General features: G+C 47.4%; 1 protein-coding gene across 1 annotated transcript in view; it reads left to right on the plus strand.

The window, feature by feature from the left end:
• The first annotated feature begins 24,996 nt into the window (after positions 1 to 24,996).
• DGKI (diacylglycerol kinase iota) overlaps positions 24,997 to 27,794 on the plus strand; it is a 1,705,262-nt gene continuing 1,702,464 nt past the window's right edge. The window contains 1 exon segment of the mRNA XM_030215620.1: positions 24,997 to 25,031. Within this exon segment, the coding sequence (XP_030071480.1) occupies positions 24,997 to 25,031 (35 nt within the window).

Below are 27,794 nucleotides of genomic sequence, written 5' to 3' on the forward strand. Positions count from 1 at the left end.
GAGGCAGAAAAGAATTGAAAGAAATTTGAAACTAGGCATTTTGTCAAATGAGATAGACACATGTAAACTAATTTTCTACAATAAAGTTTCTTCTGTTCACTATAAGAAAACTAAACTTGTAAACTTCTAAAATTAATACAAGGGAAGGGAAATGGGACTTGATATACCGCCTTTCTGTGGTATTTTGCAACTACATTCAAACAGTTTTAATTGTCTAAAGGTCCACTTAATGAATAGTTAAGCTCTGGTACTCATTGCCAGAAGATGTGGTAACAGCAGTTAGCATATCTGGTCTTTAGAAAAGGATTGGAGAAGTTTCTGGAGGAAAAGTCCATAGTCTGTTATTGAGATAGATATGGGGAAGCTACTGCTTGCCCTTGGATTGGTAGCATGGAACATTACAACTATTTGGGTTTCTGCCAAGTACTTGTGATTTGGATTGGCCATTGTTGGAAACAGGATACTTGGCTAGATGGATCATTGGTCTGACCCAAGAAGACTATTCTTATGTTCATGTTGCTGAACACACAGAAGGTAATTTTATAACAGGTCAATTAAATTGAGAGTCCAAGCGGGCATCTATTTGTGCCTCTGATATTAGAAAGCCATTACTGATATGTGGAGATCTGCACTATTCAGAGATTTTAAGGGAGCATGGTAGGGATGTGATTTGCACAGAGCTTGGGAGGGGCAAAAATCTACACTTGTATTCCCCATTTCACAAAAGGAACACATATCTATGGGAAAAAATATCCCACTAGATTTCACACCAGCTCAGAGCCATACACTGATTTTTAAAGTACTGGTTTTGTCCAGGGCTTTACATAAGGGATTAAGAGAGTCATTCTCTTTAATCATTTATTGTTTATTTCTCTGTATAAAATGAAACCAAATTAAAAATGCGGCTACACCACTTAATTTCTGGCATTTACATGTATAGGTTTATAAAATGGGACAGCTAAATGAAGAAATGGCAAAATCAACACTTCTACATGGAAACTGCTGAGCTTATGCCATTCATTTCATTCATGTGTATATTTCTAAATTAGTAGCTGCAGTTGTAAATTTCAACAAATAAGTGTGATCCTGCAAGCATTTTAGAAAAGGCTTTGTGTGACCAGAACCTTTTCTAAAATACTGCTAGAACTGAGCATGTCCCGACCTCTCAATTCTGAGCTCTTTGTTTTATGTAAAATGAGCCTTTATCATTGATCGGGTTTTGCTATTCTGTCTTAGTTGAACAGACAATTCAAAGTGGTTTATATAAAAATATAATTCTAAAAGAAAAAGGAACTCCATAACATGACAGGAAAGCACAACAATCACACAAAGCATACTCAAATATTGAAGTCCTGGGACCCAGAGCAATGTCCTCAGAGCTGTCTTCAATCACCCGGAAAGATCTCCATTAGAGGATGAGAATGGCAGCATAACTAGTTATCTAGTTATTTGTCAAATTCAAATGCCAACTAGAAAAGATGGGTCTTAAGTTTGGATCTGAAGACCTTACATAAGTACTGCCACACTGGGACAGACCAAAGGTCCATCAAGTGCAGCATCCTGTTTCCAACAGTGGCCAATCCAAGTCACAAATACCTGGCAAGATCCCGAAAAGTTCAATACATTTTATGATACTTATCCCAGAAATAAGCAGTGGATTTTCCCCAAGTCAATTTAATAATGGTCTATGGACTTTTCCTTTAGGAAGCTGTCCAGACCTTTTCTAAACTCCACTAAGCTAACTGCCTTTACCACATTCTCTGGCAACGATTTCCAGAGTTTAATTAGATGTTGAGTGAAGAAAACGTTTCTCCAATTCATTTTAAATTTACTACTTTGTAGCTTCATCGCATGCCCCCTAGTCCTAGTATTTTTGGAAAGAGTAAACAAGAGATTCATGTCTACCTGTTCCACTCTACTCATTATTTTATAGACCTCTATCATATCTCCCCTCAGCCTTCTTTTCTCCAAGCTGAAGAGCCCTAGCCACTTCAGCCATTCCTCATAGGGAAGTCATTCCATCCACTTTGCTGGAGGGGGGGCAGGGGAGATAGGAGAATCGCTGGGTGGCTGGAGGGGGGGGGGGGGGCAGAGGACAGAGGAGAATCGCTGGGTGGCTGGAGGGGGGGCAGGGGAGATAGGAGAATCGCTGGGTGGCTGGAGGGGGGGGCAGAGGACAGAGGAGATTCGCTGGGTGGCTGGAGGGGGGGCAGAGGAGACACACTTGCACCCAGCAGTCTCACTCTTTCTCTGTCACACACACACTCGCATATTCACTCTCTCTCACACACAGTCAATCTCACACATACTCTCTCAAACATACACCCTCCGAGGAAAACCTTGCTAGCGCCAGTTTCATTTGTGTCAGAAACGGGCCTGTTTTACTAGAAATGTAATAATTAAAATAGACAATGAATGAGGTTCAAGAATATTAAGCAATCAGTACTTCCATGCAATCAATTTCCTTACATCATTTAAGGAAGCAGTGCAATGGTGAATGATCACAGAGTTTGATATTAGAATTTTTTTTAATGTTCCAGAAAGCAGCTGCATATTAGTTGATCTAGTTCCATGACATGTCTGTGTAGTAGCTCAGTGATTTTACCTCTTGTGGAAGATATATATGATAAAAGTTGAGCATTCACAAACATGAATGACGTTAATCTTTAGATGTTGATTCAGTAGCATCATGTATTGCCTCTACCTTGTTTTCTGTTGGAGAAGTTTGTGGTATTAATAGTCGCAGTTTCACATTTATCTTTCTTTACTTAAATGCCTTACCTCTCAAAACTCTGCAGTATTTCCCCAAGCTGCAAAGAGTTTATTCTTTGATACTTCCATGATCATCACCGTTACCTGGAACTGCAGTCAACAATGTTTCTATGAAGCATTAAAAAATGCCAGCAGTGGGAGGAAGTGACATCACGATCCTAGATGGCTGCTTGAATTCAGAGCTCCGGACCATCCTCACTGCTAATTAGCTGTATCAGCGTTAATCCGCCCTGGTGTTATGATTGGGGTCAGAACCCCTCTCAAACTTACCTCTTTCCTGGGGGTCAGCTTCTTAGCTGGCTTCTGTTTCTTTTGTCTGTCCTGTCTGAGCTGGCTCTGTCTCTCTGTGCTGGCAGCTTCCAGCAGCATGGCTCTAATTGTTTCACTATTCTGCACCTGTGTGTGTTGCCTGAGTTGCTCTACCTCTCTTTGGGTGTACTGGCTTCAAGTGTTTCACGGTGCTGCATTGGTGTGGGTTGGGTCTCTCTGGGTTTCAGTGTGCTCTCTGGGCCAGTGTTCTGTTGCCTGGGTCTAGGGAGTGTGACATCATCAGGGAGGGCCTTGATAAGGAAGTGGTGTTGTCTCCTTCAGAGCCTTTGCAACGGTGGTGTTTGCTTTAGGTAGGGTGGTGCAGTGTGCACTTCTGACTTTGTGTCTAGCTTCCCTGCTTGCTTTTGCTAAGGTCCAGGTTAGTGTTAGTGCAGTGTGCACTGGTGTTTGTGTGTTTAGCTTTACTGCTTTCCCTCTTGGTTTTGGAAGCATTGCTATATGTAGGGCTTTGGAAGCTCTGTTGCTGATAGAAGTACTTCAGAGTTTGGTGTTGTTAGGAACACTGCAGAGTTTGTTGTTAGAAATACTTCTGGTGTTTGTGCTATTAGGAGCATTGCAGTCTTTGCTGTTGGTGTTTGGTGATTTAGAATCACTTTTGGCTTATGTGTTAGCTTCCCTGCTTTTTCCTTGTGCCTCCCCTGTCTTTCCTTTTAGTGCTAGGAGCTCTTCTGGTTGCTTGCCAGAGTAGTGCTTAGGAAGCACCTTGTTAGTTGTATCTAGCTTGCTAGAGCAGTGCTTAGGTAGCTTGTTAGTTTTGTGTTTCGCTTGCTTGTAGCTTGGTGCTTAGTAGCACCAGTGTTAGCTTTGTGTTTAGTTCCCTGCTCTGTTAGTTTAGGGCTTAGGAAGTCCCTTTCTTGAGCAGGGCTTAGGAGCTCCTGTTTAGTATAGGGCTTAGGAAGTCCTTTTGTCAGTTTACTGTTAGGAACACTCCTGCTTGTTTAGGGCTTGGGAGCATGTAGATCAGTTTAGGTTTAGGAGCACTTCTGTTTCCAGTCCTGGTCCCTGTGTCATCCGGTATCCAGTAAGTCCTGCCGGCTACTCGAACCCAGGAGCTCAACTCCTGGGGGGCTTAGTAGCTAAGTGCAGGTGAAGCTGTATGGACCAGTCCAGTGTGCTCCAGTCCAGTGTGTTCCGGTCCGGTGTGTTCCAGTCTGGTACGCTCCAGTCCAGTGTGTTCCGGTCCGGTGTGTGTTCCAGTCCTGTGTCCTCCAGTCCGGGGAATTGCAGTCCAGTGTTCCAGTCCTGTGTCCTCCAGTCCGGGGGATTCCAGTCCATGTGTTTCAGTTCGCTGGGCAGTGCTTGCAGTCCCTGCCGGTGTGATTTCCCAGTGTTGGTTGGTGGGTTTTGCCTGCTGCTGTCGCTCCTCGGCAGCAGCCCAAGGGCTCACGTTTGCTCCAGAGCCCGGCCCTGCGGGCTCTGAACCTGAGAACCTGACACTTGTTTTTTTTATTTTTTTCCCCTGCGGGGTATTCTGTTGGTCCTGTCAGTGGTTTTGGCCGGTTGATAGGTGGATATGTCAGCGGCTAAGAGGGATAGTGAATGTGAGCCAGACAACCTGGTAAGGCCCCGCGGCTCCATGCTTCCTCTACGCACCTCTCGCACTCAGATTCTGACTTGGCTATGTCCCTAGCAGACGCATGTTCCGTGCGATCAACTCGGGGTCTATCTAAAGAATTAACTTAATGCCTGGCTGAGATCCGAGATGAGATAAAATCCTCCAAGGAGGAAATTTTGGAACGTATGGGCATTTTAAGTGTGGACTTGCAAGAGCTTGGGGGTTGCATGGAGGATCTCGAGGCCCATGTGGAGGACCACGAAGAACAGCTGAATGGTGCTGATGCTCGTTTATCAAAGCTTCTGACTTTCTATAGGGATTTGCAACACAAAGTTGATGACTTGGAAAATTGCGGTTGTCAGAATAACCTCCACTTGCGTGGGGTTCCTGAAACGGGTGATAAAGAGGACATAGTTTCTTTTGTTCGATTGGTGTGTGGAAAACTGTTGGGAAAGGAGGACATGGTGATTGAAAGGGCACACAGGGCTCTGGGAAAACCAATTGCCAAATGACCTTGTGACATTGTGGTTTGCTTTGCTTCCTTTTTGGTCAAAGATCAAATGTTGCAGTGAGCGCATCAAGTTCCTTTTGTGGAATATAATGAGGACAGGGTTTTGATATTTCAAGATTTGTCACAATTTACCCTGTCTCAGAGGAGGGCAATGAAGCCTGCACTGGATATTCTGGTCAAGCATAAGATTCCGTATCGCTGGGCTTTTCCCTTTGCACTCTGTTTTACAGTAGTGGGTAAGCTACACCAGATTCGTCTCCTCTCTGACGTATGGAAGATTTTGCATGGTCCTGGATTGACGTCCAGTGAAGTTCCGCCGGTGGTCCTGACTATGACTGCAAGGGCCCAGTTCCAAAGATGGAAGCGAGTTAGCAACAAGACCAAGAATGTCCCGGCAGCTACCTGAACTGTTTGTTTGGGCTGGTTATATGCTCCCATTCGGGTTTGGTGTATATCGCCTTGTTTCACATGCATTGTTTCTTAGTTGTGTAAGGGGGTGGGTTATACATTGGGTTAGGGGTTTGAATGAAGGAAAATGTGGATGGATGCAGGGGTTAAAAAAAGGCGTTATGCGTTGATAGTTTTGGGTGGATAAGGTGTTTGAGTGGGTGGGGCGGAGATGGGGGTGGTTTGGGTGGTTGTCTGGGTATAGTGGAATTCTTCCTCCAACGTTCCCAGACCGAGGTGTTAGTTTACTTCTGCCTGGTGGTTCGAGGTGGGTGTGGGGGTTGGGAGGTAGGGGATTTTGGGGGGGGGGGGAGTGGGTGGAAAAGGAGGGGGTTTCGGTATGTGTGGGGTATATGTGTAGTGGTGGGGTGGGGGGGGTTCTCTTTTTTTCCTTCTTCCTTCTCCTTCTGTCATGTCCTGGTTTGCTTGGGGCCCACAAACATGTTACTGAAGGTTGAATGAGTGTGGATTTAAAATTCTTGACATATAATATTAAGGGTCTGAACTCTCCTCAAAAACGCCAAAAGCTATTTAAGGAATTATTGTTTCATAAACCCCGTGTTGTTTTTTTTACAGGAGACTCATTTAAAGAGGGATCATGAAAAATATTTGTCTCATCATCATTACCCATATGTTTATTGCGCCTCTGCGGCTGATGCATCGAAAAAACGGGGGGTGGTGATCCTGCTTCATTCTTCCTTGCAGGTACAGGTGCAGAAAACTAGGTGGGACCCAGCGGGTAGATTTTTGCTTTTACAAGTATTATTGAATAATTTCGCTTTTACTCTGGTTGCTGTTTATGTGCTTAATGAATCTCAGGGGAATTTTTTTGTCAGGCTTGGCAAAGTTGTTCAATTGGATCCCTTTGGTAAACTAATACTAGGTGGTACTACTACTACTACCTAACATTTCTAGAGCGCTACTAGGGTTACGCAGCTTTGTACAGTTTAACAAAGAAGGACAGTCCCTGCTCAATGGAGCTTACAATCTAAAGGACGAAATGTCAAGTTGGGGCAGTCTAGATTTCCTGAATAGAGGTATGGTGGTTAGGTGCTGAAGGCGACATTGAAGAGGTGGGCTTTGAGCAAGGATTTGAAGATGGGCAGGGAGGGGGCCTGGCAAATGGGCTCAGGGAGTTTATTCCAAGCATGGGGTGAGGCGAGGCAGAAAGGGCGGAACCTGGAATTGGCGGTGGTGGAGAAGGGTACTGAAAGGAGGGATTTGTCTTGAGAGCGGAGGTTATGGGTAGGAACGTACCTGTAACTCGAAATACAACACTTGTTCCTCTGATCCCATCCCCACCAACTTACTTAACACCATCTCTCATACTGTCACCCCCTCCATCTGTCATATCCTCAACCTCTCTCTCTCTCCACTGCAACTGTCCCTGACACCTTCAAGCACGCCGTAGTCACACCTCTCCTCAAAAAAACATCACTTGACCCTACCAGTCCCTCCAACTACCGCCCCATCTCCCTCCTACCCTTCCTCTCCAAAATACTTGAGCGTGCTGTTCACAGCCGCTGCCTTGATATTCTCTCCTCTCATGCCATCCTCGATCCGCTTCAATCCGGTTTTCGCCCTCTACACTCGACAGAAACGGCACTCTCTAAAGTCTGTAATGACCTGTTCCTTGCCAAATCCAGAGGCCACTACTCCATCCTCATCCTCCTTGATCTATCCGCTGCTTTTGATACTGTCAATCATGATTTACTTCTTGCCACACTGTCCTCATTTGGGTTCCAGGGTTCTGTCCTCTCCTGGTTCTCCTCCTATCTCTCGCACCGCACCTTCAGAGTACACTCTCATGGATCTTCCTCCACCCCCATCCCGCTCTCTGTTGGAGTTCCCCAGGGATCTGTCCTTGGACCCCTTCTTTTTTCAATCAACACCTCTTCCCTGGACTCACTGATCTCATCTCATGGTTTCCAGTATCATCTTTATGCTGATAACACCCAGCTATATCTCTCCACACCAGACATCACCGCGGAGACCCAGGCCAAGGTATCGGCCTGCTTATCCGACATTGCTGCATGGATGTCCAACCGACACCTGAAACTGAACATGTCCAAGACCGAGCTTATCGTCTTTCCACCAAAACCCACTTCTCCACTTCCTCCACTCTATCTCAGTTGATGGCACCCTCATCCTCCCCGTTTCATCTGCCCGCAACCTCGGAGTCATCTTCGACTCCTCCCTCTCCTTCTCTGCGCATATCCAGCAGATAGCCAAGTCCTGTCGCTTCTTTCTCTTTAACATCAGCAAAATTCACCCTTTCTTCTCTGAGCACACCACCCGTACTCTCGTCCATGCTCTCATTAACTCTCGCCTTGACTACTGCAACCTACTCCTTACTGGCCTCCCACATAGCCATCTATCCCCCCTTCAATCTGTTCAGAACTCTGCTGCACGTCTTATATTCCGCCTGGACCGATATACTCATATCACCCCTCTTCTCAGGTCACTTCACTGGCTTCCAATCAGATACCGCATACAGTTCAAGCTTCTCCTTCTTACCTACAAATGCACTCAGTCTGCAGCCCCTCATTACCTCTCTACCCTCATTTCCCCTTACGTTCCCGCCCGTAACCTCTGCTCTACTACTACTACTACTACTTAACATTTCTAGAGCGCTACTAGGGTTACGCAGCGCTGTACAAATTAACGAATAAGGACGGTCCCTGCTCAGAAGAGCTTACAATCTAAAGGACGAAATGTCAAGTTGGGGTATATGAGATTTCCTGAGAAGAGATGTAGTGATTAGGTGCCGAAGGCGACATTGAAGAGGTGGGCTTTGAGCAATGATTTGAAGATGGGTAGGGAGGGGGCCCGGCGTATGGGCTTGGGGAGTTTGTTCCAAGCATGGGGAGAGGCGAGGCAGAAGGGGCGAAGCCTAGAGTTGGCGGTGGTGGAGAAGGGTACTGAAAGGAGGGATTTGTCTTGAGAGCGGAGGTTACGGGTAGGGACGTAAGGGGAGATGAGGGTAGAGAGGTAAGGAGGGGCTGCAGATCGAGTGCATTTGTAGGTGAGTAGGAGAAGCTTGAACTGTATTCGGTATCTGATCGGAAGCCAGTGAAGTGACTTGAGGAGAGGGGTGATATGAGTATATCGGTTAAGGCGGAAGATAAGACGTGCGGCAGAGTTCTGAATGGACTGAAGGGGGATAGATGGCTAAGTGGGAGGCTGGTGCGGAGTAGGTTGCAGTAGTGAAGGCGAGAGGTAATGAGAGAGTGGATGAGAGTTCGGGTGGTGTGCTCGGAGAGGAAGGGGCGAATTTTGCTAATGTTATAGAGGAAGAAGCGACAGGTCTTGGCTATCTGCTGGATATGCGCAGAGAAGGAGAGGGAGGAGTCGAAGATGACACCGAGGTTGCAGGCAGATGAGACGGGGACGATGAGGGTGTTATCAACTGAGATAGAGAGTGAAGGGAGAGGAGAAGTGGGTTTGGGTGGGAAAACAATAAGTTCAGTCTTGGCCATGTTCAGTTTCAGGGTGGCGGTTGGACATCCAGGCAGCAATGCTCACAGGACAAATCCCTCCTCTCAGTACCCTTCCTCCACCACCGCCAACTCCAGGCTCCGCTCATTCTGCCTCGCCTCACCCTATGCTTGGAATCACTTCCTGAGCCCTTACGCCAAGCCCCCTCCCTACCCATCTTCAAATCCTTGCTCAAAGCCCACCTCTTCAATGTTGCTTTCGGCACCTACCTTTATACCTTTCAGGAAATCTAGACTGCCCTATTTACTGACTGTACATTTGTCCTTTAGATTGTAAGCTCCTTTGAGCAGGACTGTCCTTCTATGTTAAATTGTACAGCGCTGCGTAACCCTAGTAGCGCTTTAGAAATGTCAAGTAGTAGTAGTAGATGAGGGTAGAGAGGTGGTGACTTTAATGCTTCGTTTGATCCAGCCTTGGATAGGTCTGGGGTCGTCTCTGGTTCAGATGTTGAAAACTCAAAGGCTCTGGTTGAATTAGCCCGAGTTTTGGCTGTATTTGATAAGTGGAGACTTCATCACCCGAAGGACAGGGATTACTGCTTTTATTCCCATCCTCATGACTCCTACTCCTGTATTGATCACTTGCTATTTGATATTTCTTTTATTCAGGGGGACTGTTCATCAGGTATTGGCCCCATTACGATTTCTGATCACTTCCCGACCTGGGTTCAGCTTTCTTCCTTTTGTGAGGAGGATAGGGACAGTAGGTGGACCTTAAATGTTTCGATGTGGAAGGAGGATAAGATTTTGGCCAAATATCGAACACTGTTGAAGGATTATCTTGCTATTAATCTGAACTCGGGCCCTTCGCTGGGAATTGTTTGGGATGCTTTAAAGGCTGTAACGAGGGTTTTTTTCTCGAAACAGGCAAGCTCTCAAGCCAGGGCCAGATGGAAGGAAGTTGTAGATTGTATTTCACAATTATCCCATCTGGAAACGCTTCACAAGTCTTCTTGTTCGATAGCTATCTTGAGACAGATCCAGGCTCTTAGGTTACGGTTAGATAATATTTAGTCGGATCAATTGCATTTTATCTGGGGTCAACAACAGCAACTTCAGTACTTCAGTCACAATAAACCGGGTCGCTCTTTGGCCCTTAAACTGAAGCAGCGAAGATTTGAACGTACTATTCTAAGGATTGGAGATGGTAAGAACTTGGTGTTGACTAAGTCTTCCTTGATTTGTCAGCGTTTTCAGGCCTTCTACGAGTCTTTGTATTCGGCTGATTCTGCGATTCACCCAGAGGCTGTTGGGGCCTTTTTATCATCCCAGAACCTCCCATCTTTGACAAAAGAGCAATGTGGTTTGTTGGATAGTGTAATTAAGGTGCAGGAAGTTGTGAGAGTTATTAAGGAGTTGCCCGTAGGGAAGGCGCCTGGACTGAACGGATTACCCAATGACCTTTATAGGACCTTTCGAGGGGAGCTTGCCCCTCTCTTGGTTGAGATTCTTAACAGGGTCCGGGAAGGAGAGGCTTTGCCTCCCTCAATGATGGAGGCTTGGATAGCTGTGATTCCTAAGCTGGGCAAGGATAAGACAGATTGTGCCTCCTATCACCCTATTTCTATTCTTAATTCCGATGTTAAAATTATAGCCAAGGTCTTGGTGAATCGCCTAACTAAGGTTCTTCCTGATCTAATCCATCCTGATCAAGTTGGTTTTGTTCCTCAAAGAGTGGAGTGGAGGAGTGGCCTAGTGGTTAGGGTGATGGACTCTGGTCCTGGGAAACTGAGGAACTGAGTTCAATTCCCACTTCAGGCACAGCTCCTTGTGACTCTGGGCAAGTCACTTAACCCTCCATTGCCCCAGGTACAAATATAAGTACCTGTATATGTAAGCCGCATTGAGCCTGCCATGAGTGGGAAAGTGTGGGGTACAAATGTAACTAAAATAAAATAAATAAAGACAAGCTAAAGATAATGTTCGCCGAATGGTTAATTTGTTGCATGTAGCTAAAAAGTCACATATTCCCTTGTGTCTCCTAGGGTTGGATGCCGAGAAGGCATTTGATCGGGTGCATTGGCCTTTTATGATAAGTGTTATGGAGCGAATGAGATTTGGATCAGGATTTAGGGACTGGACCTTGACTCTATATAACTCTCCAAGAGCATGTGTGTTTATTAATGGTGGCAACTCTCCTACTTTCCCTTTGTCTAGGGGGACACGTCAGGGCTGTCCCCTCTCCCCAATGCTTTTTGCTTTGGTTATGGAGCCCCTTGCTCTTGCTATTTGTTCTAATCCTAATATCTCAGGTATTAAAGTTGGGAGTCAGGAATATAAGTTGACAATGTTTGCAGATGATATCCTCCTGTCCTTAACTAAATCATTGCTCTTTATGCCTAACCTAACTAAGCTTTTGGTGGAATATTCCTCCATATCGGGATTTAAACTCAATATGACTAAGTCGGAAGCATTGGGTATTGGGATCCCTGGTCTGATTTTGCAATCCTTACAACAAGCCTTTCCTTTTCAATGGGTAACTCGGGGTATTAAGTATTTGGGGATTTTGATTATTACAAACTTTTTTTATTTATTTTTGGCTAATTATCTCTCCCTTTTGAAGGAATTATATAAAGATCTGGAGGCCTGAGGTTCTCTTGAGGTGTCATGGTTTGGAAGAATTGCTACTCTGAAATTGATTGTGTTGCCACGGTTAATGTATCTTTTCCAGGTTCTCCCTCTTCATTTGCCTTGTCACTTTCTCTCAGGTATTTAAGATCGTCTTCTCCACTTTATCTGGTCTAACAAAAAACCACGTCTCTCTAGAACTTTGCTTTAATGGGATCAGAAAAAGGGAGGACTGGGGGTTCCAAATGTGTTATGGTACTACAAAGCTGCTCAGGCTCGAGCGGCCATTGAGTGGTTCCATGCGAGCCCCCAGAAGCGGTGGATGGGGTTGGAGCAGAACTCGTTAGGTTTGTGCCCTTTGCGTTCTTTAATTTGGGTTCCTCGGAGGTACCGTTATTTTAGTAGTGGGGTTGTTTGCCCTTCAATTTTGACAACTTTTTACTATTGGGACAGCCTATTTGCCAAGCCTGACTCGGTCCTATCAAAACTTTCACCAGTAACAATAACCCTCTTTTTCCACCAGGCCTCGAACCAGGGCCATTTGCTAGATGGTTTTCTGCTAGTCTACAGACTTGGGGGTCAATTTTTTGATGAGGTCTTTATTCCATTCAATACCTTGGTTGAAACATATGCTCTTTCTCCTATGGATATTTTTGCATATTCGCAAGTGAAACACTTTCTTTCTGCTGTTGAAATAAAGGCCAAGGTATTGCGGGATGACTCTTTTTTGGAAGATCTCAGTGAGGATTCCAAGGGGACAAGGGGTCTTATCACGTGCCTATATACTTATCAGCGTAGGCAGGTGAGGTCTCCTACAGAGCATCGTTTACGCTGGCAGCGGGAATTGGGCTTGACATTGGGTGATGATGATTGGAATTTTATGGAATATGCTTTATCGAGGATTTCTATTTCTGTTCCTTTTAAAGAAAATGCTGTAACAGTGTTATATAGGTGGTATCTGACCCCAGCGCACCTTAATCATATGTTTCTGCAGGTATCTCCTTTGTGCTGGAGGGAGTGTGGGTAGAAAGGTACTATGGGACATCTCTGGTGGTCATGTGTTAAGGCTCGGGCTTTTTGGAAAGCTATTCAGCACAGACTCCAGAGTTTTATTTATTTTATTTATTTATTACATTTGTATCCCACATTTTCCCACCTATTTGCAGGATCAGTGTGGCTTACATAGTAACTTAAAGGCATTCGCCAAGTCCGGTAGGGGACAAGTACAAAAGATGTTATGATGGAACAGGGAAGATAAGATTCAGGCACATGGGGTTAAAGGTAAGGAGGGTTTGATAATGTCCAATACGATCTTTGGTAGTGAAGTGTTGCAGAGTTGAGGTATTTAAGTTGGGTCAGTTGGGTATGACTTTCCGAAAAGATAAGTCTTATCTATTCGGAAAGTCATACCCAACTGAATTTCTGAATTTTAGGTGATCATAGATTGTTTTCATAGCTTGTGGCAGTGCGTTCCATAGGCTGGCTCTCTAAGCCTATAAAGTGGTCTCCTGAATTTTTTCTATTTCCTAAAAAACCTCCTGGCCTTTCTATGTCTCAGTCTTTACTGGTGCATCATGCCATGTCAGCTGCCAGGGTCACTTTGGCCGCTCGGTGGAAGTCCCCTACGGTTCCATCTTTAGTAAAATGACTAAATAAGTTGTGGTATATATGTGAAATGGAGAGGCTTTGAGCCATTCGTTGCAAAACTGTCTAAGTGGGAAGCTATCTGGGAACCTTTTGTGTTGTATTGTTCGTGAGGTAACTTTGGTGGTTGGAAGGAGGGGTGGAAGGGGGGAGGGAGGGATCTTTGGGGAGAGGGGTGGAAGGGGGAGGGAGGGATCTTTGGGGGGAGGGGGGTAGATGTGGGTTTTTTTTCCTTCTATTCATGTGTCTGGGTGTGGGTGGTATACAGTAAAAATCTTGTTATAAATTTCAGAAGTTTATTGTGAGCAAATTATCTGGATTTGAGAGATCATTATTTTGTTTACTTGCTCTTGTTATGTGTTTGCCATCACATGATTGTTTAGTGGCATTGTATTAGCTGATGTTTTTGTGATTGCATCATTTCCTGCTGTATTGTCTCTCAGTAAAAATCTAATAAAAACTTCTATAAATTAAAAAAATACCAGAAGTGATAGGTACGACTTGGAAAGTGTCTCATTGAGTAATGATTGTTTGGGCATGTGTCACTTCTTTATAATCAGTTGTTACTTTATTTGTACAAGGCCAAATTTTACAAAGACCTTCCCTCCAGCAAATATAGAAACTTAGGAAATGATGGCAGATAAAGACCATATATTCTATCCAGGCTGTCCATCCATTCCAACTAGTAAGGTCTACAACCACTTTCTCTCAGATATCTTCTATGCTTTCTTGTATTCAGATACTGTTTTCTCTCCACTGGGAGGCTGTTCCATGCATTCACAACCCTTTTCCTAAAGAAATATTTCATTGGATTACTCCTGAGTTCACCCTTTTTCATTATAATCCTATGACTTCTTGTTTGAGAGCTTCCTTTCAATTAAGAGGTCCACATCCTGTGAATTTATACTCTGAGATATTTAAATGTCTGCATGTCTCCCTTGTCCTACCTTTCTTCCAAAGTATACATACTTAGCTCCTCAATTCTGTTCTCATATGCTTATTGATGAAGAACAGTAACCATTTTAGTAGCCACTCTCTGGACTGACTCTATCTGATAAGAAACATAAAAACAGAGAAAAATTAAGGCATATAAAGACCATGTGGCCTAACCAGTCTGTGTTGTTCGAGGCAAAGTGAGGTTGCAAAGTTTCAACAGCCAGCATAAACCATTTCCAAGTAAAAACTTTACCAGTAGACTCTCAATTCTTAATCCAACTGTCTTTTAATATAGTAATCATATCAAAGAAAAACAAACTTACAGTTCAGTTGCTTAGAAAGAATTGTTGACTTCTGCAAACAGAGTCCATATCTAGTCACCTCAGAGGCAAGGAGAAGACCAGAGCCTCAGCCCAGCTGAGAGGAAAAACTTTAACTCAAAGGGGAATAAATGTGTGATGAAGAATCTTGATAGAATCACAGTAGATTAAGAGAACGATCAGGTTAAATTCACTCCTGATCACCCGACCTTTAAGAAGCAAGACCTTCCTTTTTGGCAGAGCATATGCCGTGGGCCCTTCTGGTGCCACGCCCTTTTAACCCACGGCTCTCTCTGTGATAATTTATCTCCTCTCCTCTCTTCCTTTCCTCCTCAGTTATTTCTTTCTCCCTCTTGTGACCTTGTATTTTGTACTATTGTTTGCATATTAACTATTGTATGCCACATTGAGCCTGCCCTGGGGTGGGAATACTGTGGATATAAATGTCATAAATAATAATAATAACAGCTGCTGATCACAAGGGTATGCCTGGAAGATTGGGACTTTCTTCTACAGCTCCCAGGGGAAGAGAGAGGGCTGGCCCTGGCCCAAAACTAAGAGCCAATAGGGAACACCCACAATACACAGGGGGCAGAGACATATTCTCAGAAGGAGTCAATCACAGGAAACTGCAAAGTATAAGGATAGTAACCCTAATACACAGTGCTATCTATTACATATACAATGCAATTGAATACAAATAGTACTCATACTAAATATACATAACAATGCACCCTGCTTTCATGAATAGAGGATCAGAACACTCCCTGCCTAATATCGATAGATACCACTATTTAAATTTGTAAACTATAAACATTATAAGCATGCAAAAATCCATTTTATATGTGGATCTTAAAGCTTGACAACTTCTTGCTTGTCTCTGGTTCACTGTTCCTCTGGCAACTTCTCTCAGTCTCACAGCAGCTGAAACAAGAGACAGAAAACACAAACAACAAACACCACACCACAAAGGAGAGAGAAAGTCTCTGAATCTCTGGAGTGGACAGTAGTCCAAGAAGTTCATGTCTCTTTGTGGTGTGGATCACTGCTCAATGATGGCTCTGCTGAAGAAGTTCCTTGTCTTCCAGGGAAGTCTTGTGTCAAAGTTCCCATGTGGTGCTAAGTTGTCATTGATGATCTGTGGTCAGTGTCTGGTCTCTCATCTACTTCTGCACAGTTTGAAGTGATTTTGCGACGTCTTAGATTAGCCTCTGCTAGCATTGCATGTGTTTTCTTTATTAAGTTAATGGCTTCTCCTATGGTAGGTAAAAACTTCAAACCATTGTCAATGTAAAAGTCTCTTTCAATGAAGCAGTTTCACTTGGAGCAACGACAGCTCACCTAACTCAGAATTCACAGATTGTTTGACAAAGGTCTTTTTAAAGACCATATTTCTTCATCTTTTTACACCAATGGTTATCGACCATTTGATCATTTTATGTAATTTATATAAAGACTCCTGAAGTAGGCTTACTGCAGAAACATGGTACTATCAAGTCTTCACCGATAAACTGTTTTACCATCAATTGAAGTCTCCTCATCTGTTCTGGTTAGCCTGGTCTATTTCCCACTCCTTTTGTTGTTCTGGTATTTGGTTGTGGGATCTTAGTGCTCCTCCACCTTGGTGGACCTCCACTGAGCATTTGGCATCTGTGCCATATTCTTTTTCTCCTTGGGCTGTTCTCTTAAGCCTATAAGTAGCCACTGCTTGTGATGGACAGTTACCAAAGATGTGAACTCTCATTCTGTGTTCTATGATCTCCTGGTTGATGTTGTTGTCACAGTACCAAAGGAACTTAAAGTAGTTTTTGTAGTTCTGGGTGTATGACAAAGCAATAGAACATTTGCTGGATATCCACTGTTATGACAATGGGTTCCTTGCTGAAGCGAATCAAGACTCCTAATTGGCTGTTGATCATTTCAGGCCTAGAAAGCAGCACATTGTTGAGTGAGGTCCTTGAAATTTAGCACTAGAATTAAACACAATCCTGATTTGGCCTGGTTTTTGTGGGTGATACACACCAAAGGTAGGAAGTACCAACATTCTTCATTGTCTTTTAATGGTGGAGCTGGCTCTGCATGGCCATTATCCAGCATGTTCTGCATGAATGCTGTAAAGTGCTGTTTTGTGTCTAGTTTCCTTCGTAGAGTCTTTTGTGATGAAGTGAGACGAGAGAGAGAGCTTGCTGTCTGTTGTTAGAGAGTGACGATCTGGTCATCCAATATGGTATAGAGGTTACCCAACTTTTTGACTCATCATTGTTGAATTCCTTCTCAAGAACTCTGTGTCTTCTACTGAAAGCACTGGTTTATCATCATCCTTGGTGACTTGGAACACCGAGTTCCCCAGATGTTCTCCTAAATCTGCTGGAGAGGTATTCTGACAGATGGTTGAGCAAGGGTCTGGTTCTTTCCAGCTGTAAACCTCCTTCATGTGCAGATGGTTATGACAAGGCTTGAACAAGGTGGTGTGCCCATTCTCCAAGATGCATGTTTTGTGGACATCTACACTTGGTCTCCTCAGTCTGTTAAGGCAGACGTCACCTACTATCACCCATCCAAGGGCGAGTCGGTTAGCATATGGGACATTGAGTGGCATTGCATGTGACTCATAAACTCTGATCAATGTTGATTCATCTCTTCCCAACAAGAGTAAGATCTTTGTATTTGACTGCAGATACTTTGCTATAGGTTGCAAATGACGGTGGTGTTGTGCAGCCTCTGGTGTGGGAATTTCCTCCCTGCTGTCAACTATCTGATTTCCCTCAATAAGAGTCGGTAGATGGGTCTTATTGCTGCCATCCATTGCTTCTATCAAGTATTCACTTGCTCTTCTCCCCACCCTCTTTCATGTCCCTGTACAGGTCTTGAGGTTGTAGGGATAGCGATCTCCCTGGACACAAAAAGAAGTAAAAGATTCCGTCTTTGCCAAGGACTGGGTTACTCTGCTGATCTGTGATGACATACATTTTTTACTGCCTATTCTGGTTGCTCTTTTGGATATACATTAGCAACACATATCTTGGTTTATTTCATTTTGAAGATGTGATCTCCAGAACTGTACACAGTACAGTTCATGAGGTTCCAAAAGAGACTTATATAGAGACACTATCACCTTCTTTTTCCTGCTGGCCATTCCTCTCCCTTTGCACCAGAGCATCCTTCTGGCTTTTGCTGTTGCCTTTTATACTTGTTTGAACATCTTAGGATCATCTCTTACAATCATACCCAAGTCCCACTCCTCTTTCGGGCACAGAGTACTTCATCCCCTTAGGTTTTTATAGCCCAAATGCATGACCCCTACATTTTTTAGCATGAAATCTAAGCTGCCAAATTCTGGATCATTCTTCAAGCTTCGCTAGGTCTCTCTTCAAGTTACCTATACCATCAGGGGTGTCTATCCTATTACAGATTTTGGTATCATCTGCAAAGAGGCAACCTTACCAAAGAGCCCTTCTGAGCTCCATTTATCGTTAACCTTTATTGCCTTCCACTCAACCAGTTCCTTACCCAGTCAGTCACTTTAGGGCCCGGTGGCCGGCCTAGGCGAGTGCCATCTCCTAAGGCCCCGACCAGTGTGCGGGGAGGTTCTCTGGAGGAGCCCATGGTCGTTTGACCATGACTGAGAGGGCTCACCGACGTCGCAACAAGCTGTGCCTCTACTGTGGAGAGGCCGGTTACTTTATCAAAGCGTGTCCCACTCGACCGACGGGAAACGCCGGCGCCAAGGCCCTGTGAGGGGAATGGTCTTGGGGCACTCGGCTCCCCCTCCCGACAACTTGATTACCATACCAGTGACTTTGCAGTGGCAGCAAATCAAGATCCATACCCGGGCCTTGTTAGACTCAGGGGCAGGGGGGAATTTCATTAGTGCCGAGTTCTTCAATCAGTGGCGACAGCCGGCAGAACTATGCTCTCCGGCGGTGCAGGTCACCTCCATCGAAGGCACGGTGCTACCTCACCCCATCACCCAGCTTACCCCACCGCTGGACATGTAGGTGGGTAAGTGTCACCTGGGAAAGACCCAGTTTTTGATTCTGCCCAGCTCCATCCATCCTCTGGTCTTGGGACTCCTGTGGTTACGTCGACACTCCCCCCTTATTGATTGGGCCAGCACTGCACAGAGGCCTGCCTGGGAGGGTCGGTACCTAGTTATCCGGTCCTTCGACAGGCGGATGAATGGAAGACTGCCTTCAACACCCATGAGGGGCATTTCGAATATTTGGTCATGCCTTTTGGACTATGCAGTGCCCCGGCCGTCTTCCAGAGCTTCATCAATTATGTGTTCTAAGATCTCCTCTACTCCTCCGTGATCGTTTACTTAGACGACATCTTGATTTTCTCCCAGTCCCCTCAGGAACATGTCGACCATGTGCAGGTGGTGCTCCAGCGTTTGAGGCAACACGAGCTGTTTGCTAAACTGAGCAAGTGTGCCTTCCATCAGACCGTGGTTCCCTTCCTGGGTTACATCCTATCCGCCCGGGGTCTTCAAATGGACCCAGACAAGCTGTGGGCTATCCAGGACTGGCTGAGACCCCAGAGCCTCAAGGCCTTGCAACGGTTTCTGGGGTTCGCAAATTATTATCGCCAGTTCATTTGGCACTATTCTCTAGTCACGGCACCATTGACCGCTCTCACCTGGAAAGGAGTGGATGCTAGAGAGTAGTCACCCCAGGCGCCCGAAGCTTTCGGAGCTTTGAAGAAGGCGTTCCTCTCAGCTCCCATCCTACGAAGTCCGGATCCCAGCAAGCCATTTGTTGTAGAAGTGGATGCCTCCTCTCTGGGCGCCGGGGCCATCTTGTCCCAAGCCACCTCGTCCGGAAAGAGACTCCCTTGTTTTTTCTTTTCACGGAAGTTCACTCCTGCGGAGCGAAACTACACCGTAGGGAACCGGGAGCTTCTGGCCTTAAAGCTCACATTCCAGGAGTGGAGGTATCTGCTGGAGGGCGTGGAACACCCGATCACCGTGATTACGGATCAAAAGAATCTGCTGTACTTACAAGAGGCCAAGAGATTGAACCCGCGCCAGGCCCGTTGGTCGCTATTCTTTGCCAGATTCCAATTCCGCCTGATTTTCCGGCCGGCCGAAAAGAATATCCAAGCAGACGCGCTCTCCAGACCCTTTGATATGCCGGAGGACCCTGAGGACTCCCATCCCATGCTGAATCCCGACTGTGTCCCGTCATGCCGTCCTCCGTTGGTTCCGTGAAAACCCTGGTGCCTCTCAGAGATAGAAGGAAGGTAATGCACTGGGCCCACTCCTCAGCTTTCGCCGGACACTTTGGATTCCACAAGACCCTGCACCTGCTCTCCCAGCAGTACCAGTGGCCTCACATGGCTCAGGATATGCTTCACTACGTCGCCTCTTGTCCCACCTGTGCCTGCACCAAATCAGCAGTAGGAAGACCCTGGGGAGAACTCCAGCTGTTGCCGGTCCCCAAAGGCCCCTGATAGGAGTTCTCCATGGATTTTGTCACAGATCTTCCTCACTCCCAGGGGCATACAGTGATTTGGGTGGTGGTAGACCGTTTTTCCAGAATGGCTCATTTCATTCCCCTGAGAGCGCTGCCATCAGCAGCCACCTTGGCTACCCAGTTATTTCAGCACATCTTCCGTTTCCATGGACATCCGGTCAGAATTATTAGTGACCGCGGGTCGCAATTCACCTCTCATTTCTGGAGAGCCTTGTGTACTGCTTTGGGGGTCACCACACGTTTCTCATCTGCCTACCATCCTCAAACCAATGGCATGGTGGAAAGGATAAATCAGACACTCAATGGATTCCCCCGAGCCTTCACTAATGATAGGCAGGACAACTGGTCTCCACTCCTTCCGTGGGCAGAATTCGCTTACAATAATAGCCTGCATTCCGCCTCTCCGACAACGCCCTTCTTTATGGTGTATGGTCAGCACCCGCACAGCAGGCACTTCCACAGGTACAGCAGACTCTTTCGGAGATGCGGGAGCTTTGGCAGGCAGTTCAAGAGCAACTACAGCGGGTGGCCAACAAGTACAAGAGATTTGCAGACCGACGCCGGCGGCCCGCACCAGTCTTCCAACCCGGTCAGAGGGTGTGGTTTAACACAAGATACCGCCGACTCTGACTGTCATCCCGCCGGTTGGCCCCATGCTTCATAGGGCCCTTCCCAGTCCAGTCCCGGTTAGGGGCAGTTACATACCGCCTACATCTGCAGAGAACTCTGCGGGTGCATAACGCCTTTCACGTGTCACTGTTGAAACCCTTCTGGAGGTCCAGGTGGCACCCACAAGAAAGAGGGTCAGCTATCCCAGAATCGGAGCTGGACCCCGTGTGTGAAGTGGAAGAGATCATAGATTCCAAGTGGCAGAGAGGGGGTTTGTTTTACCTCTTATCCTGGAAATATTTGGGGCCAGAGGACAATTCACGGGAACCAGCTTCTAACGTGCACGCTCCGGACTTAGTGCAAGAATTCCATTCTTGCTATCCTCAGAAACCAGGACCGAGAAAGAGAAGGGGGGCTTCAGGGGGGGATACTGTCATGTCCCCCACCTGCCACGCCTCTCACCTGAGCAGCGCCGCAACTGCGAAGGACGCGCTTCAGAAATATCCGCCTTTCTTCGCGTCATTGGCTGGCCTATCTAGCTCCCGCTCCGGATCGCCGGCCATCCTGGTCACGCTGCTCCCAATGGCCGGCCATGGGCTGCGGCAACGAAGTCCTGGATCATGGCGCCGGCATTCGTGAGCCGGCTTCTCTTCTGCCTTGTGGTTTCCTGGTTGGCTGCTTGAGGCGAGGCTCCGCCTCGGGTCTGACACTGCACCTCTCCTGGAGGCCTCTCGGGTGACGTCTCCTGTGTCTCCAACTGATTCTCGGTTCCCTGATGAGGCGGGCTATTTAAGGAGTAGCGTTTCTCACAATCTTTGCTTCGACTTCTCGTCTCTGAGGACTTAGCTCTCGCGTGCTGTTTTCAGACACTCTGCAACTTGACCTGACCTGACTCGATCTCTGCTAGTTCCGGACCATCCTTGTTTGCTGCCAGCCTCGACCTCTGCTAGTTCCTGTCCATCCTTGGCTGCAGTTTGTCAGACCGCTTCCTGGTCCCTGTCCTCGCTCTGCTCGGTCAGCGCGTCATCTCCCGTGGTTCCGGAAGTCCTGCTGGCCGGCTGCAGCTGGGGGCTCAACTCACAGTGAACGGCGGTTGCTGCAGGTGAAGACTGGGGGTTTGTTGGCTGTCCTCTGGAGGACAGCGGTTCCATTCACCTCTGCCCTCCTGAAGGACCCAAGGACTCACCTAAATCTGCACAACAAGACAAAACTAGACACTTTTTGAAAGAATTCACTCAAGGCGGTGTACAGTAAGAATAAATCAAACATAAGCAATAGACAATTTCAGAAGTAAAAATATTCAAATAACAATGCAAAGTACATAAGCATAGTATGTTACTTACAATGTCAACACAATGCGTAATAGAACATTTTAATAGACAGTGTAAGGTATAAGCAAAGATGGAACATATAGATAGGTAAGAGAGTAAGAGGCATTAGAAAATAAGGTGTCAAAAGCCATGTTGAAATCAAATTACATCACATCTTCGGCTCTCCCCCAATCCATTTCTGGTCACTCAGTCAAATAAATTGATCAGGTTCATCTGACAAGCCCTACCTCTGCTGAAACTAGGCTGCCACAAATACTATGGTCCATTGGATCCAGAAACTGCACTATCCTCTGTTTTAGCACCAATTCCATATCAGACTAATTGGCTTATAGTTCCCAGCATTCTCCTTACTTCTGCTTTTATGAAAAGATATCACAGTCACTGATCTTCAATCCTTTCAACTACTAGGGTTGCCAATTTTTTGACAAAGAAAAACCTGACACCTGCCCTGCTCCATGCTCTGCCCATGCCCCAAGTCCCTTACCACGCCTACTGTTGTACCCAGTGGTGTGCTGGTAAATGTTTAACAACAGGCTCTCTCCCCGGTCCATCTCTGCACCACCTCCGTCCCCCTCTGTGCCCCTCCCAAATTGCAGAGCTGACTATAGCCGGGGAGAGAGCCTGGGGGGGGGGGGGGGGGGGGCAATGCATTACTCCAGGAAAAAAATTAAATGATCCCAGGTTCCAATCTAATTCATGTTTAATGTGGGATAAAATGCCATAAATAAGTAAATAAATATAAACTTTTAATGTTGAGCACCTGATTCTCAAAGTGGACATATTCCTAACACTATAATGAAAATAAAATTATTTTTTTCTACCTTTGTTGTCTGGTAACTTTGTTTTTTTGATCATGCTGGCCCAGTATCTGATTCTGCTGCTATCTGTACTCTTAACTCCGTTTCCAGGGCTTCCTTTCCATTTATTTCTTTACTTTCCGCCTTTCTTCTTCATTTCTTGCCCTACATCCGTAAGTAAAAGCTGGGTCCTCCGCAGACTTGACTGTCCAGTGGATCCAGCTTCTGCCTATTTTCTTCATCCATGTGCAGTTTTTCTCCTCTCTTCCTTTTCCTTCATTTCATCTCCTTCCTCACTCTTCCCTCCCCTCCATCCATGTCCAGCATTTCTTCTCTCTCCCTTCCCTCTCCTTCATCCATCCATGTCCAGAAACCCTCCTCTCCCCTGCCCTCTCCTCCATCCACCCATGTCCAGCAACCCTCCTCTCCCCTGCCCTCCCCTCCATCCACCCATGTCCAGCAACCCTCCTCTCCCCCCTGCCCTCCCTCCATCCACCCATGTCCAGCAACCCTCCTCTCCCCCTGCCCTCCCCTCCATCCACCCATGTCCAGCAACTCTCCTCTCCCCTGCCCTCCCCTCCATCCACCCATGTCCAGCAACTCTCCTCTCCCCTGCCCTCCCCTCCATCCATCCATACCCAGTGATTCTCTTCTCTCCCCTGCCCCCTCTATCCATCCATACCCAGCGATTCTCTTCTTTCCCCTGCTCCCCCTCCAGCCACCCATACCCAGCAACAGGGCAGTGCCGATGCGGTAAGTGGGGTAAGCACCGCAGGGGGGCGCCCACCTCTGGAGGGCGCCACCGCGGTGCTTACCCTCGCCCCGTGCCGCCGAGGCCTTTAAATCTTTTACCTCGGTCGCAGCAGCGTCAGTGAAAGCGCTGCCGACGTCTCCCTTCCCTTGCACTTGTTGGTTCCCTCAGTGTCCCGCCTTCTTCTGACGTCAGAAGAAGGCGGACACTGAGGGAACCAAGAGTGCGAAGGGAAGGGAGACGTCGGCAGTGCTCTACTTTCACTGACGCTGCTGCGACCGGAAGTAAAAGATTTAAAGGCCCCAGGGCGCGGAGGGAAGGGCAAAGAGGCATCGATGGGAGGGCAGGGCCCAGGGAGAGGACAAATTGCTGGAAGGGGAGGGGAGAGAGGATTGCTGGCTATGGATGGAGGAGGGAAGGGCAGAGAGGGACAAGGATGGACATGGGGGCCCAGGGAGAGGACAAATTGCTGGAAATGGAGGGGAGGGGAGAGAGGAGGCGAGGATTGCTGGCTATGGATGGAGGAGGGAAGGGCAGAGAGGGACAAGGATGGGAGGGCAGGGCCCAGGGACAGGACAAATTGCTGGAAATGGAGGGGAGGGGAGAGAGGAGGATTGCTGGCTATGGATGGAGGAGGGAAGGGCAAAGAGGGACATGGATGGGAGGGCAGGGCCCAGGGAGAGAGGAGAAATTGCTGGAAATGGATATAGAGCAAGAAATGAAGAAGAAAGGAGAAAAATAAAGAAATAAATGGAAAGGAAGCCCTGGAAATGGAGTTAAGAGGACAGATAGCAGCAGAATCAGATACTGGACCAGCATGATCGGAAAAAGAAAGTCACCAGACAACAAAGGTAGAAAAAAATCATTTTATTTTCATTTTAGCGTTTGGAATATGTCCACTTTGAGAATTTACATCTGCTATCTTATTTTGCAATGTATAGCAATTTGTTTCTAAGAATATTGCTGACAATTCCTTTCAGTGTGGCAAGTGGTGAGCGATCATTTTCATGGGGGGGGGGGGGCGTGATCATTTTCACGGGGGGGGGGGGGGCGCCAACTGATAGTCTGCAGGGGGGCGCCAGAGACCCTAGGCACGGCCCTGCCCAGCAATTCTCTTCTCTCTCTGCCTCCCTCCAGCCACCCATAACCAGCGATTCTCTTCTCTCCCCTGCCCCCCTCCAGCCATCCATACCCAGTGATTCTCCTCTCTCCCCTGATTACCTCCATCGAAGCAGCTGTGATATTGAAAGCCCTGCCCATCTCTAGCCTTCCCTTCGAGTTCGTTCCCTCAGAGTCCCGCCCTCGCGGGAAGAGGAAATGACATCGGAAGGCGGGACTCTGAGGGAACGAACTCGAAGGGAAGGCTAGAGACGGGCAGGGCTTTCAATAACGCAGCCACTTCGATGGAGGTAATCAGGGGAGAGAGGAGAATCTCTGGGTGGCGCAGGCAAACGATGGCGGCGCAGGCGAATGAGGGCAGTGGTGGGAGGTGAGTTAAATGGGGTAAGCATGGCTTGTGGCGCCCTCCTGCCATGCTTACCTCATTTAGCGGAGCTGGCTCGCCGTGCTGAACAACCGGCTCGCAAGATCTTTAAAAAATAACAGCCGGCTCCAGCACACCACTTGTTGTACCCATCTCCTGCCTTCTACAACCAAATGGCCACACTAGGATTGCCATCTCAAAAGAAAAAACTGCCACATTTACATATGTTCTATGATTATTTCACAAACCTTACATAACAGATACAGAGTTCCAGTAACCAAACTCAGCAAAAAAAAGAATAAAACAAAACACACACACATTCTGGACTTATGTATTGTAGAAAACCTGTCATAATAAAGCAGCACTAATGTCCAGGGCAAGGCAGAGGAGTAGCCTAATGGTTAGAGAGGCAGACTGAGAATCAGAGGATCAAAGTTCATAATCCCATCATAGCCTCTTCTGGTCTTAGGCAAGCCACTTAACCCTCCATTTCCTTGAAATGGCTGAGGGTGGCACTGGCAACCTCGCCTTATTCAGGGTCTGTCATTAACCATCACACTTACAGTGGCCCTATAAGCATTTCACAACTTGCTTCTTGTGGGCAGCAGAGACTTGAAAAAGAGAATGTCCAGGACTCAGATAGTAACAACCCTAGGAGTGGCCTACTGGTTAGGGTGGTGGACTTTGGTCCTGGGGAACTGAGGAACTGAGTTTGATTCCCACTTCAGGCACAGGCAGCTCCTTGTGACTCTGGGCAAGTCACTTAACCCTCCATTGCCCCATGTAAGCCGCATTGAGCCTGCCATGAATGGGAAAGCGCGGGGTACAAATGTAACAAAAATAAAATAAATAAAGAAGTAGCACCCTAGAATACCAATATACTTCCTGCTGAGCAGTGGTGTAGCAAGGGCGGGGCGGTGGGGGCGGTCCGTCCCGGGTGTCAGCGGGTGGGGGGGTGCTCAATCGAGAGCCGACAGCTCTTGTCTCCTGCCACCACCCTGCCTTTTTTTTAAAAATTCATGCAGCGACGCAGGCAGTGCCTCGCGTCTGCCCTGCGTGTGCTGTGAAAGGAGAAAATCGCCTCGCTGGCGTCGGGCCTTCCCTCGCTGTGTCCCACCCTCTTCTGAGGTAACTTCCTATTTCCTCGAGGGAAAGGCAAGGGAAGGCCCAACGCCAGCGAGGCGATTTTCTCCTTTCACAGCACACACAGGGCAGACGGGAGGCGCTGCCTGCGCTGCTGCATGGATTTTTTTAAAAAGGCAGGGTGGTGACAGGAGAAGAGGACTCTGTTGGCTCTCGACAGAGGGGGATGGACCAGGTCAGGGGGGGAGCTCAGAGGGGTGCTCAGAGGGGAGAAGGGGATTGGGGAGGGTGGGGGTGCTCAGAGGGGAGAAGGGGACTGGGGAGGGGTGGGGGAGCGCAGATGGGTGCACAGAGGGGAGAAGGGGATTGGGGAGGGTGGGGGAGCTCAGATGGGTGCTCAGAGGGGAGAAGGGGATTGGGGAGGGGTGGGGGAGCTCAGAGGGGAGAAAGGGACTGGGGAGGTGTGGGGGTGCTCAGAGGGGAGAAGGGGATTGGGGAGGGGTGGGGGAGCTCAGAGGGGAGAAAGGGACTGGGGAGGGGTGGGGGAGCTCAGAGGGGTGCTCAGAGGGGAGAAGGGGACTGGGGAGGGGAGTGCTCAGATGGGAGAAGGGGTCTGAAGCTGGAACTGGGGTCTGACAAGGGGGCAGGAGGGAAAATGGGTCCATGCCTGGGGCAGGTGGGAGAATGGGTTTGGGGCTGAAAAGGGGGGATGCAAGGCATGTGGTGGATGAAGGGGGCTGGAACGGGGCTGAAAAGGAGGGTAGTTGGGATAAGGGGGCTAGTACTGGAACTGTGGGCTGAAAAGGGGCAGGGGCTGAAACTGTGGGGACTGGGGGCTTTAAAGGGGACAGGGAGAACTGGCTGGGGCTGAAGCTCGGGACTGGTGAGAGAAAAGGGCTGGGGTTGAAACTAGGGGCTGAAAAGGGGACAGGGAGAAGTGGCTGGGGGCTGAAGCTCAGGACTGATGGGAGAAAAGGGCTGGGGACTGGTGGGATAGTGGGGCTGAAAAGGGGGGCAGGTGGGAGATATGGGCTGGGGCTGGAACTAGGGGCTGGAACTGGGGGCTGAAAAGAGGGGGCAGAGAGAGAGAGAGAGAGGGGACAGACCCTGGATGGAAGGGGGAAGCATGAGGGAGGGCAGACCCTGGATGGATGGGAGAGGGAGGGCAGAAGGATTGAAGGGGCAGAGAGAAAGAGCAGATGGTGGGTGGAAGGGGGAGAGAGAAAGAGGGCAGACTGGGGCAAATGGTGGATGGAAGGGGCAGAGATAGAGGGCAGATGTGGATGGAAGGGTGAAAGAGAGAGGGCAGATGGTGATGGAAGGGGGAGACAGAGATGTCAGACTGGGGCAGATGGTGGATGGAAGGGGCAGAAAGAGGGCAGATGTGGATGGAAGGGACATTAGAGAGGGCAGACACTGGATGGCAGAGAGAGAGCGAAGACAGATGCTGGATGGAAGGAAGACAGTGAACAGAAGATGAGGAAAGCAGAAACCAGAGACAACAAACTGTAAATAAAATATATATTTTTATTTTTTTGCTTTAGGATATAGTATTGTAGCTGTGTTAATAAATGTTTATAAATAGAACATTTATAAGGTAATCGTTTTTTTGGACTAATTTTAATACATTTTGACATAACTTTCAGAGAACAAAACCCCCCTTCCTCAGGTCAGGATAGGATACTG

The sequence above is a fragment of the Microcaecilia unicolor genome, chromosome 10, assembly GCF_901765095.1.
Source record: "Microcaecilia unicolor chromosome 10, aMicUni1.1, whole genome shotgun sequence".
Classification (NCBI taxonomy): domain Eukaryota; kingdom Metazoa; phylum Chordata; class Amphibia; order Gymnophiona; family Siphonopidae; genus Microcaecilia; species Microcaecilia unicolor.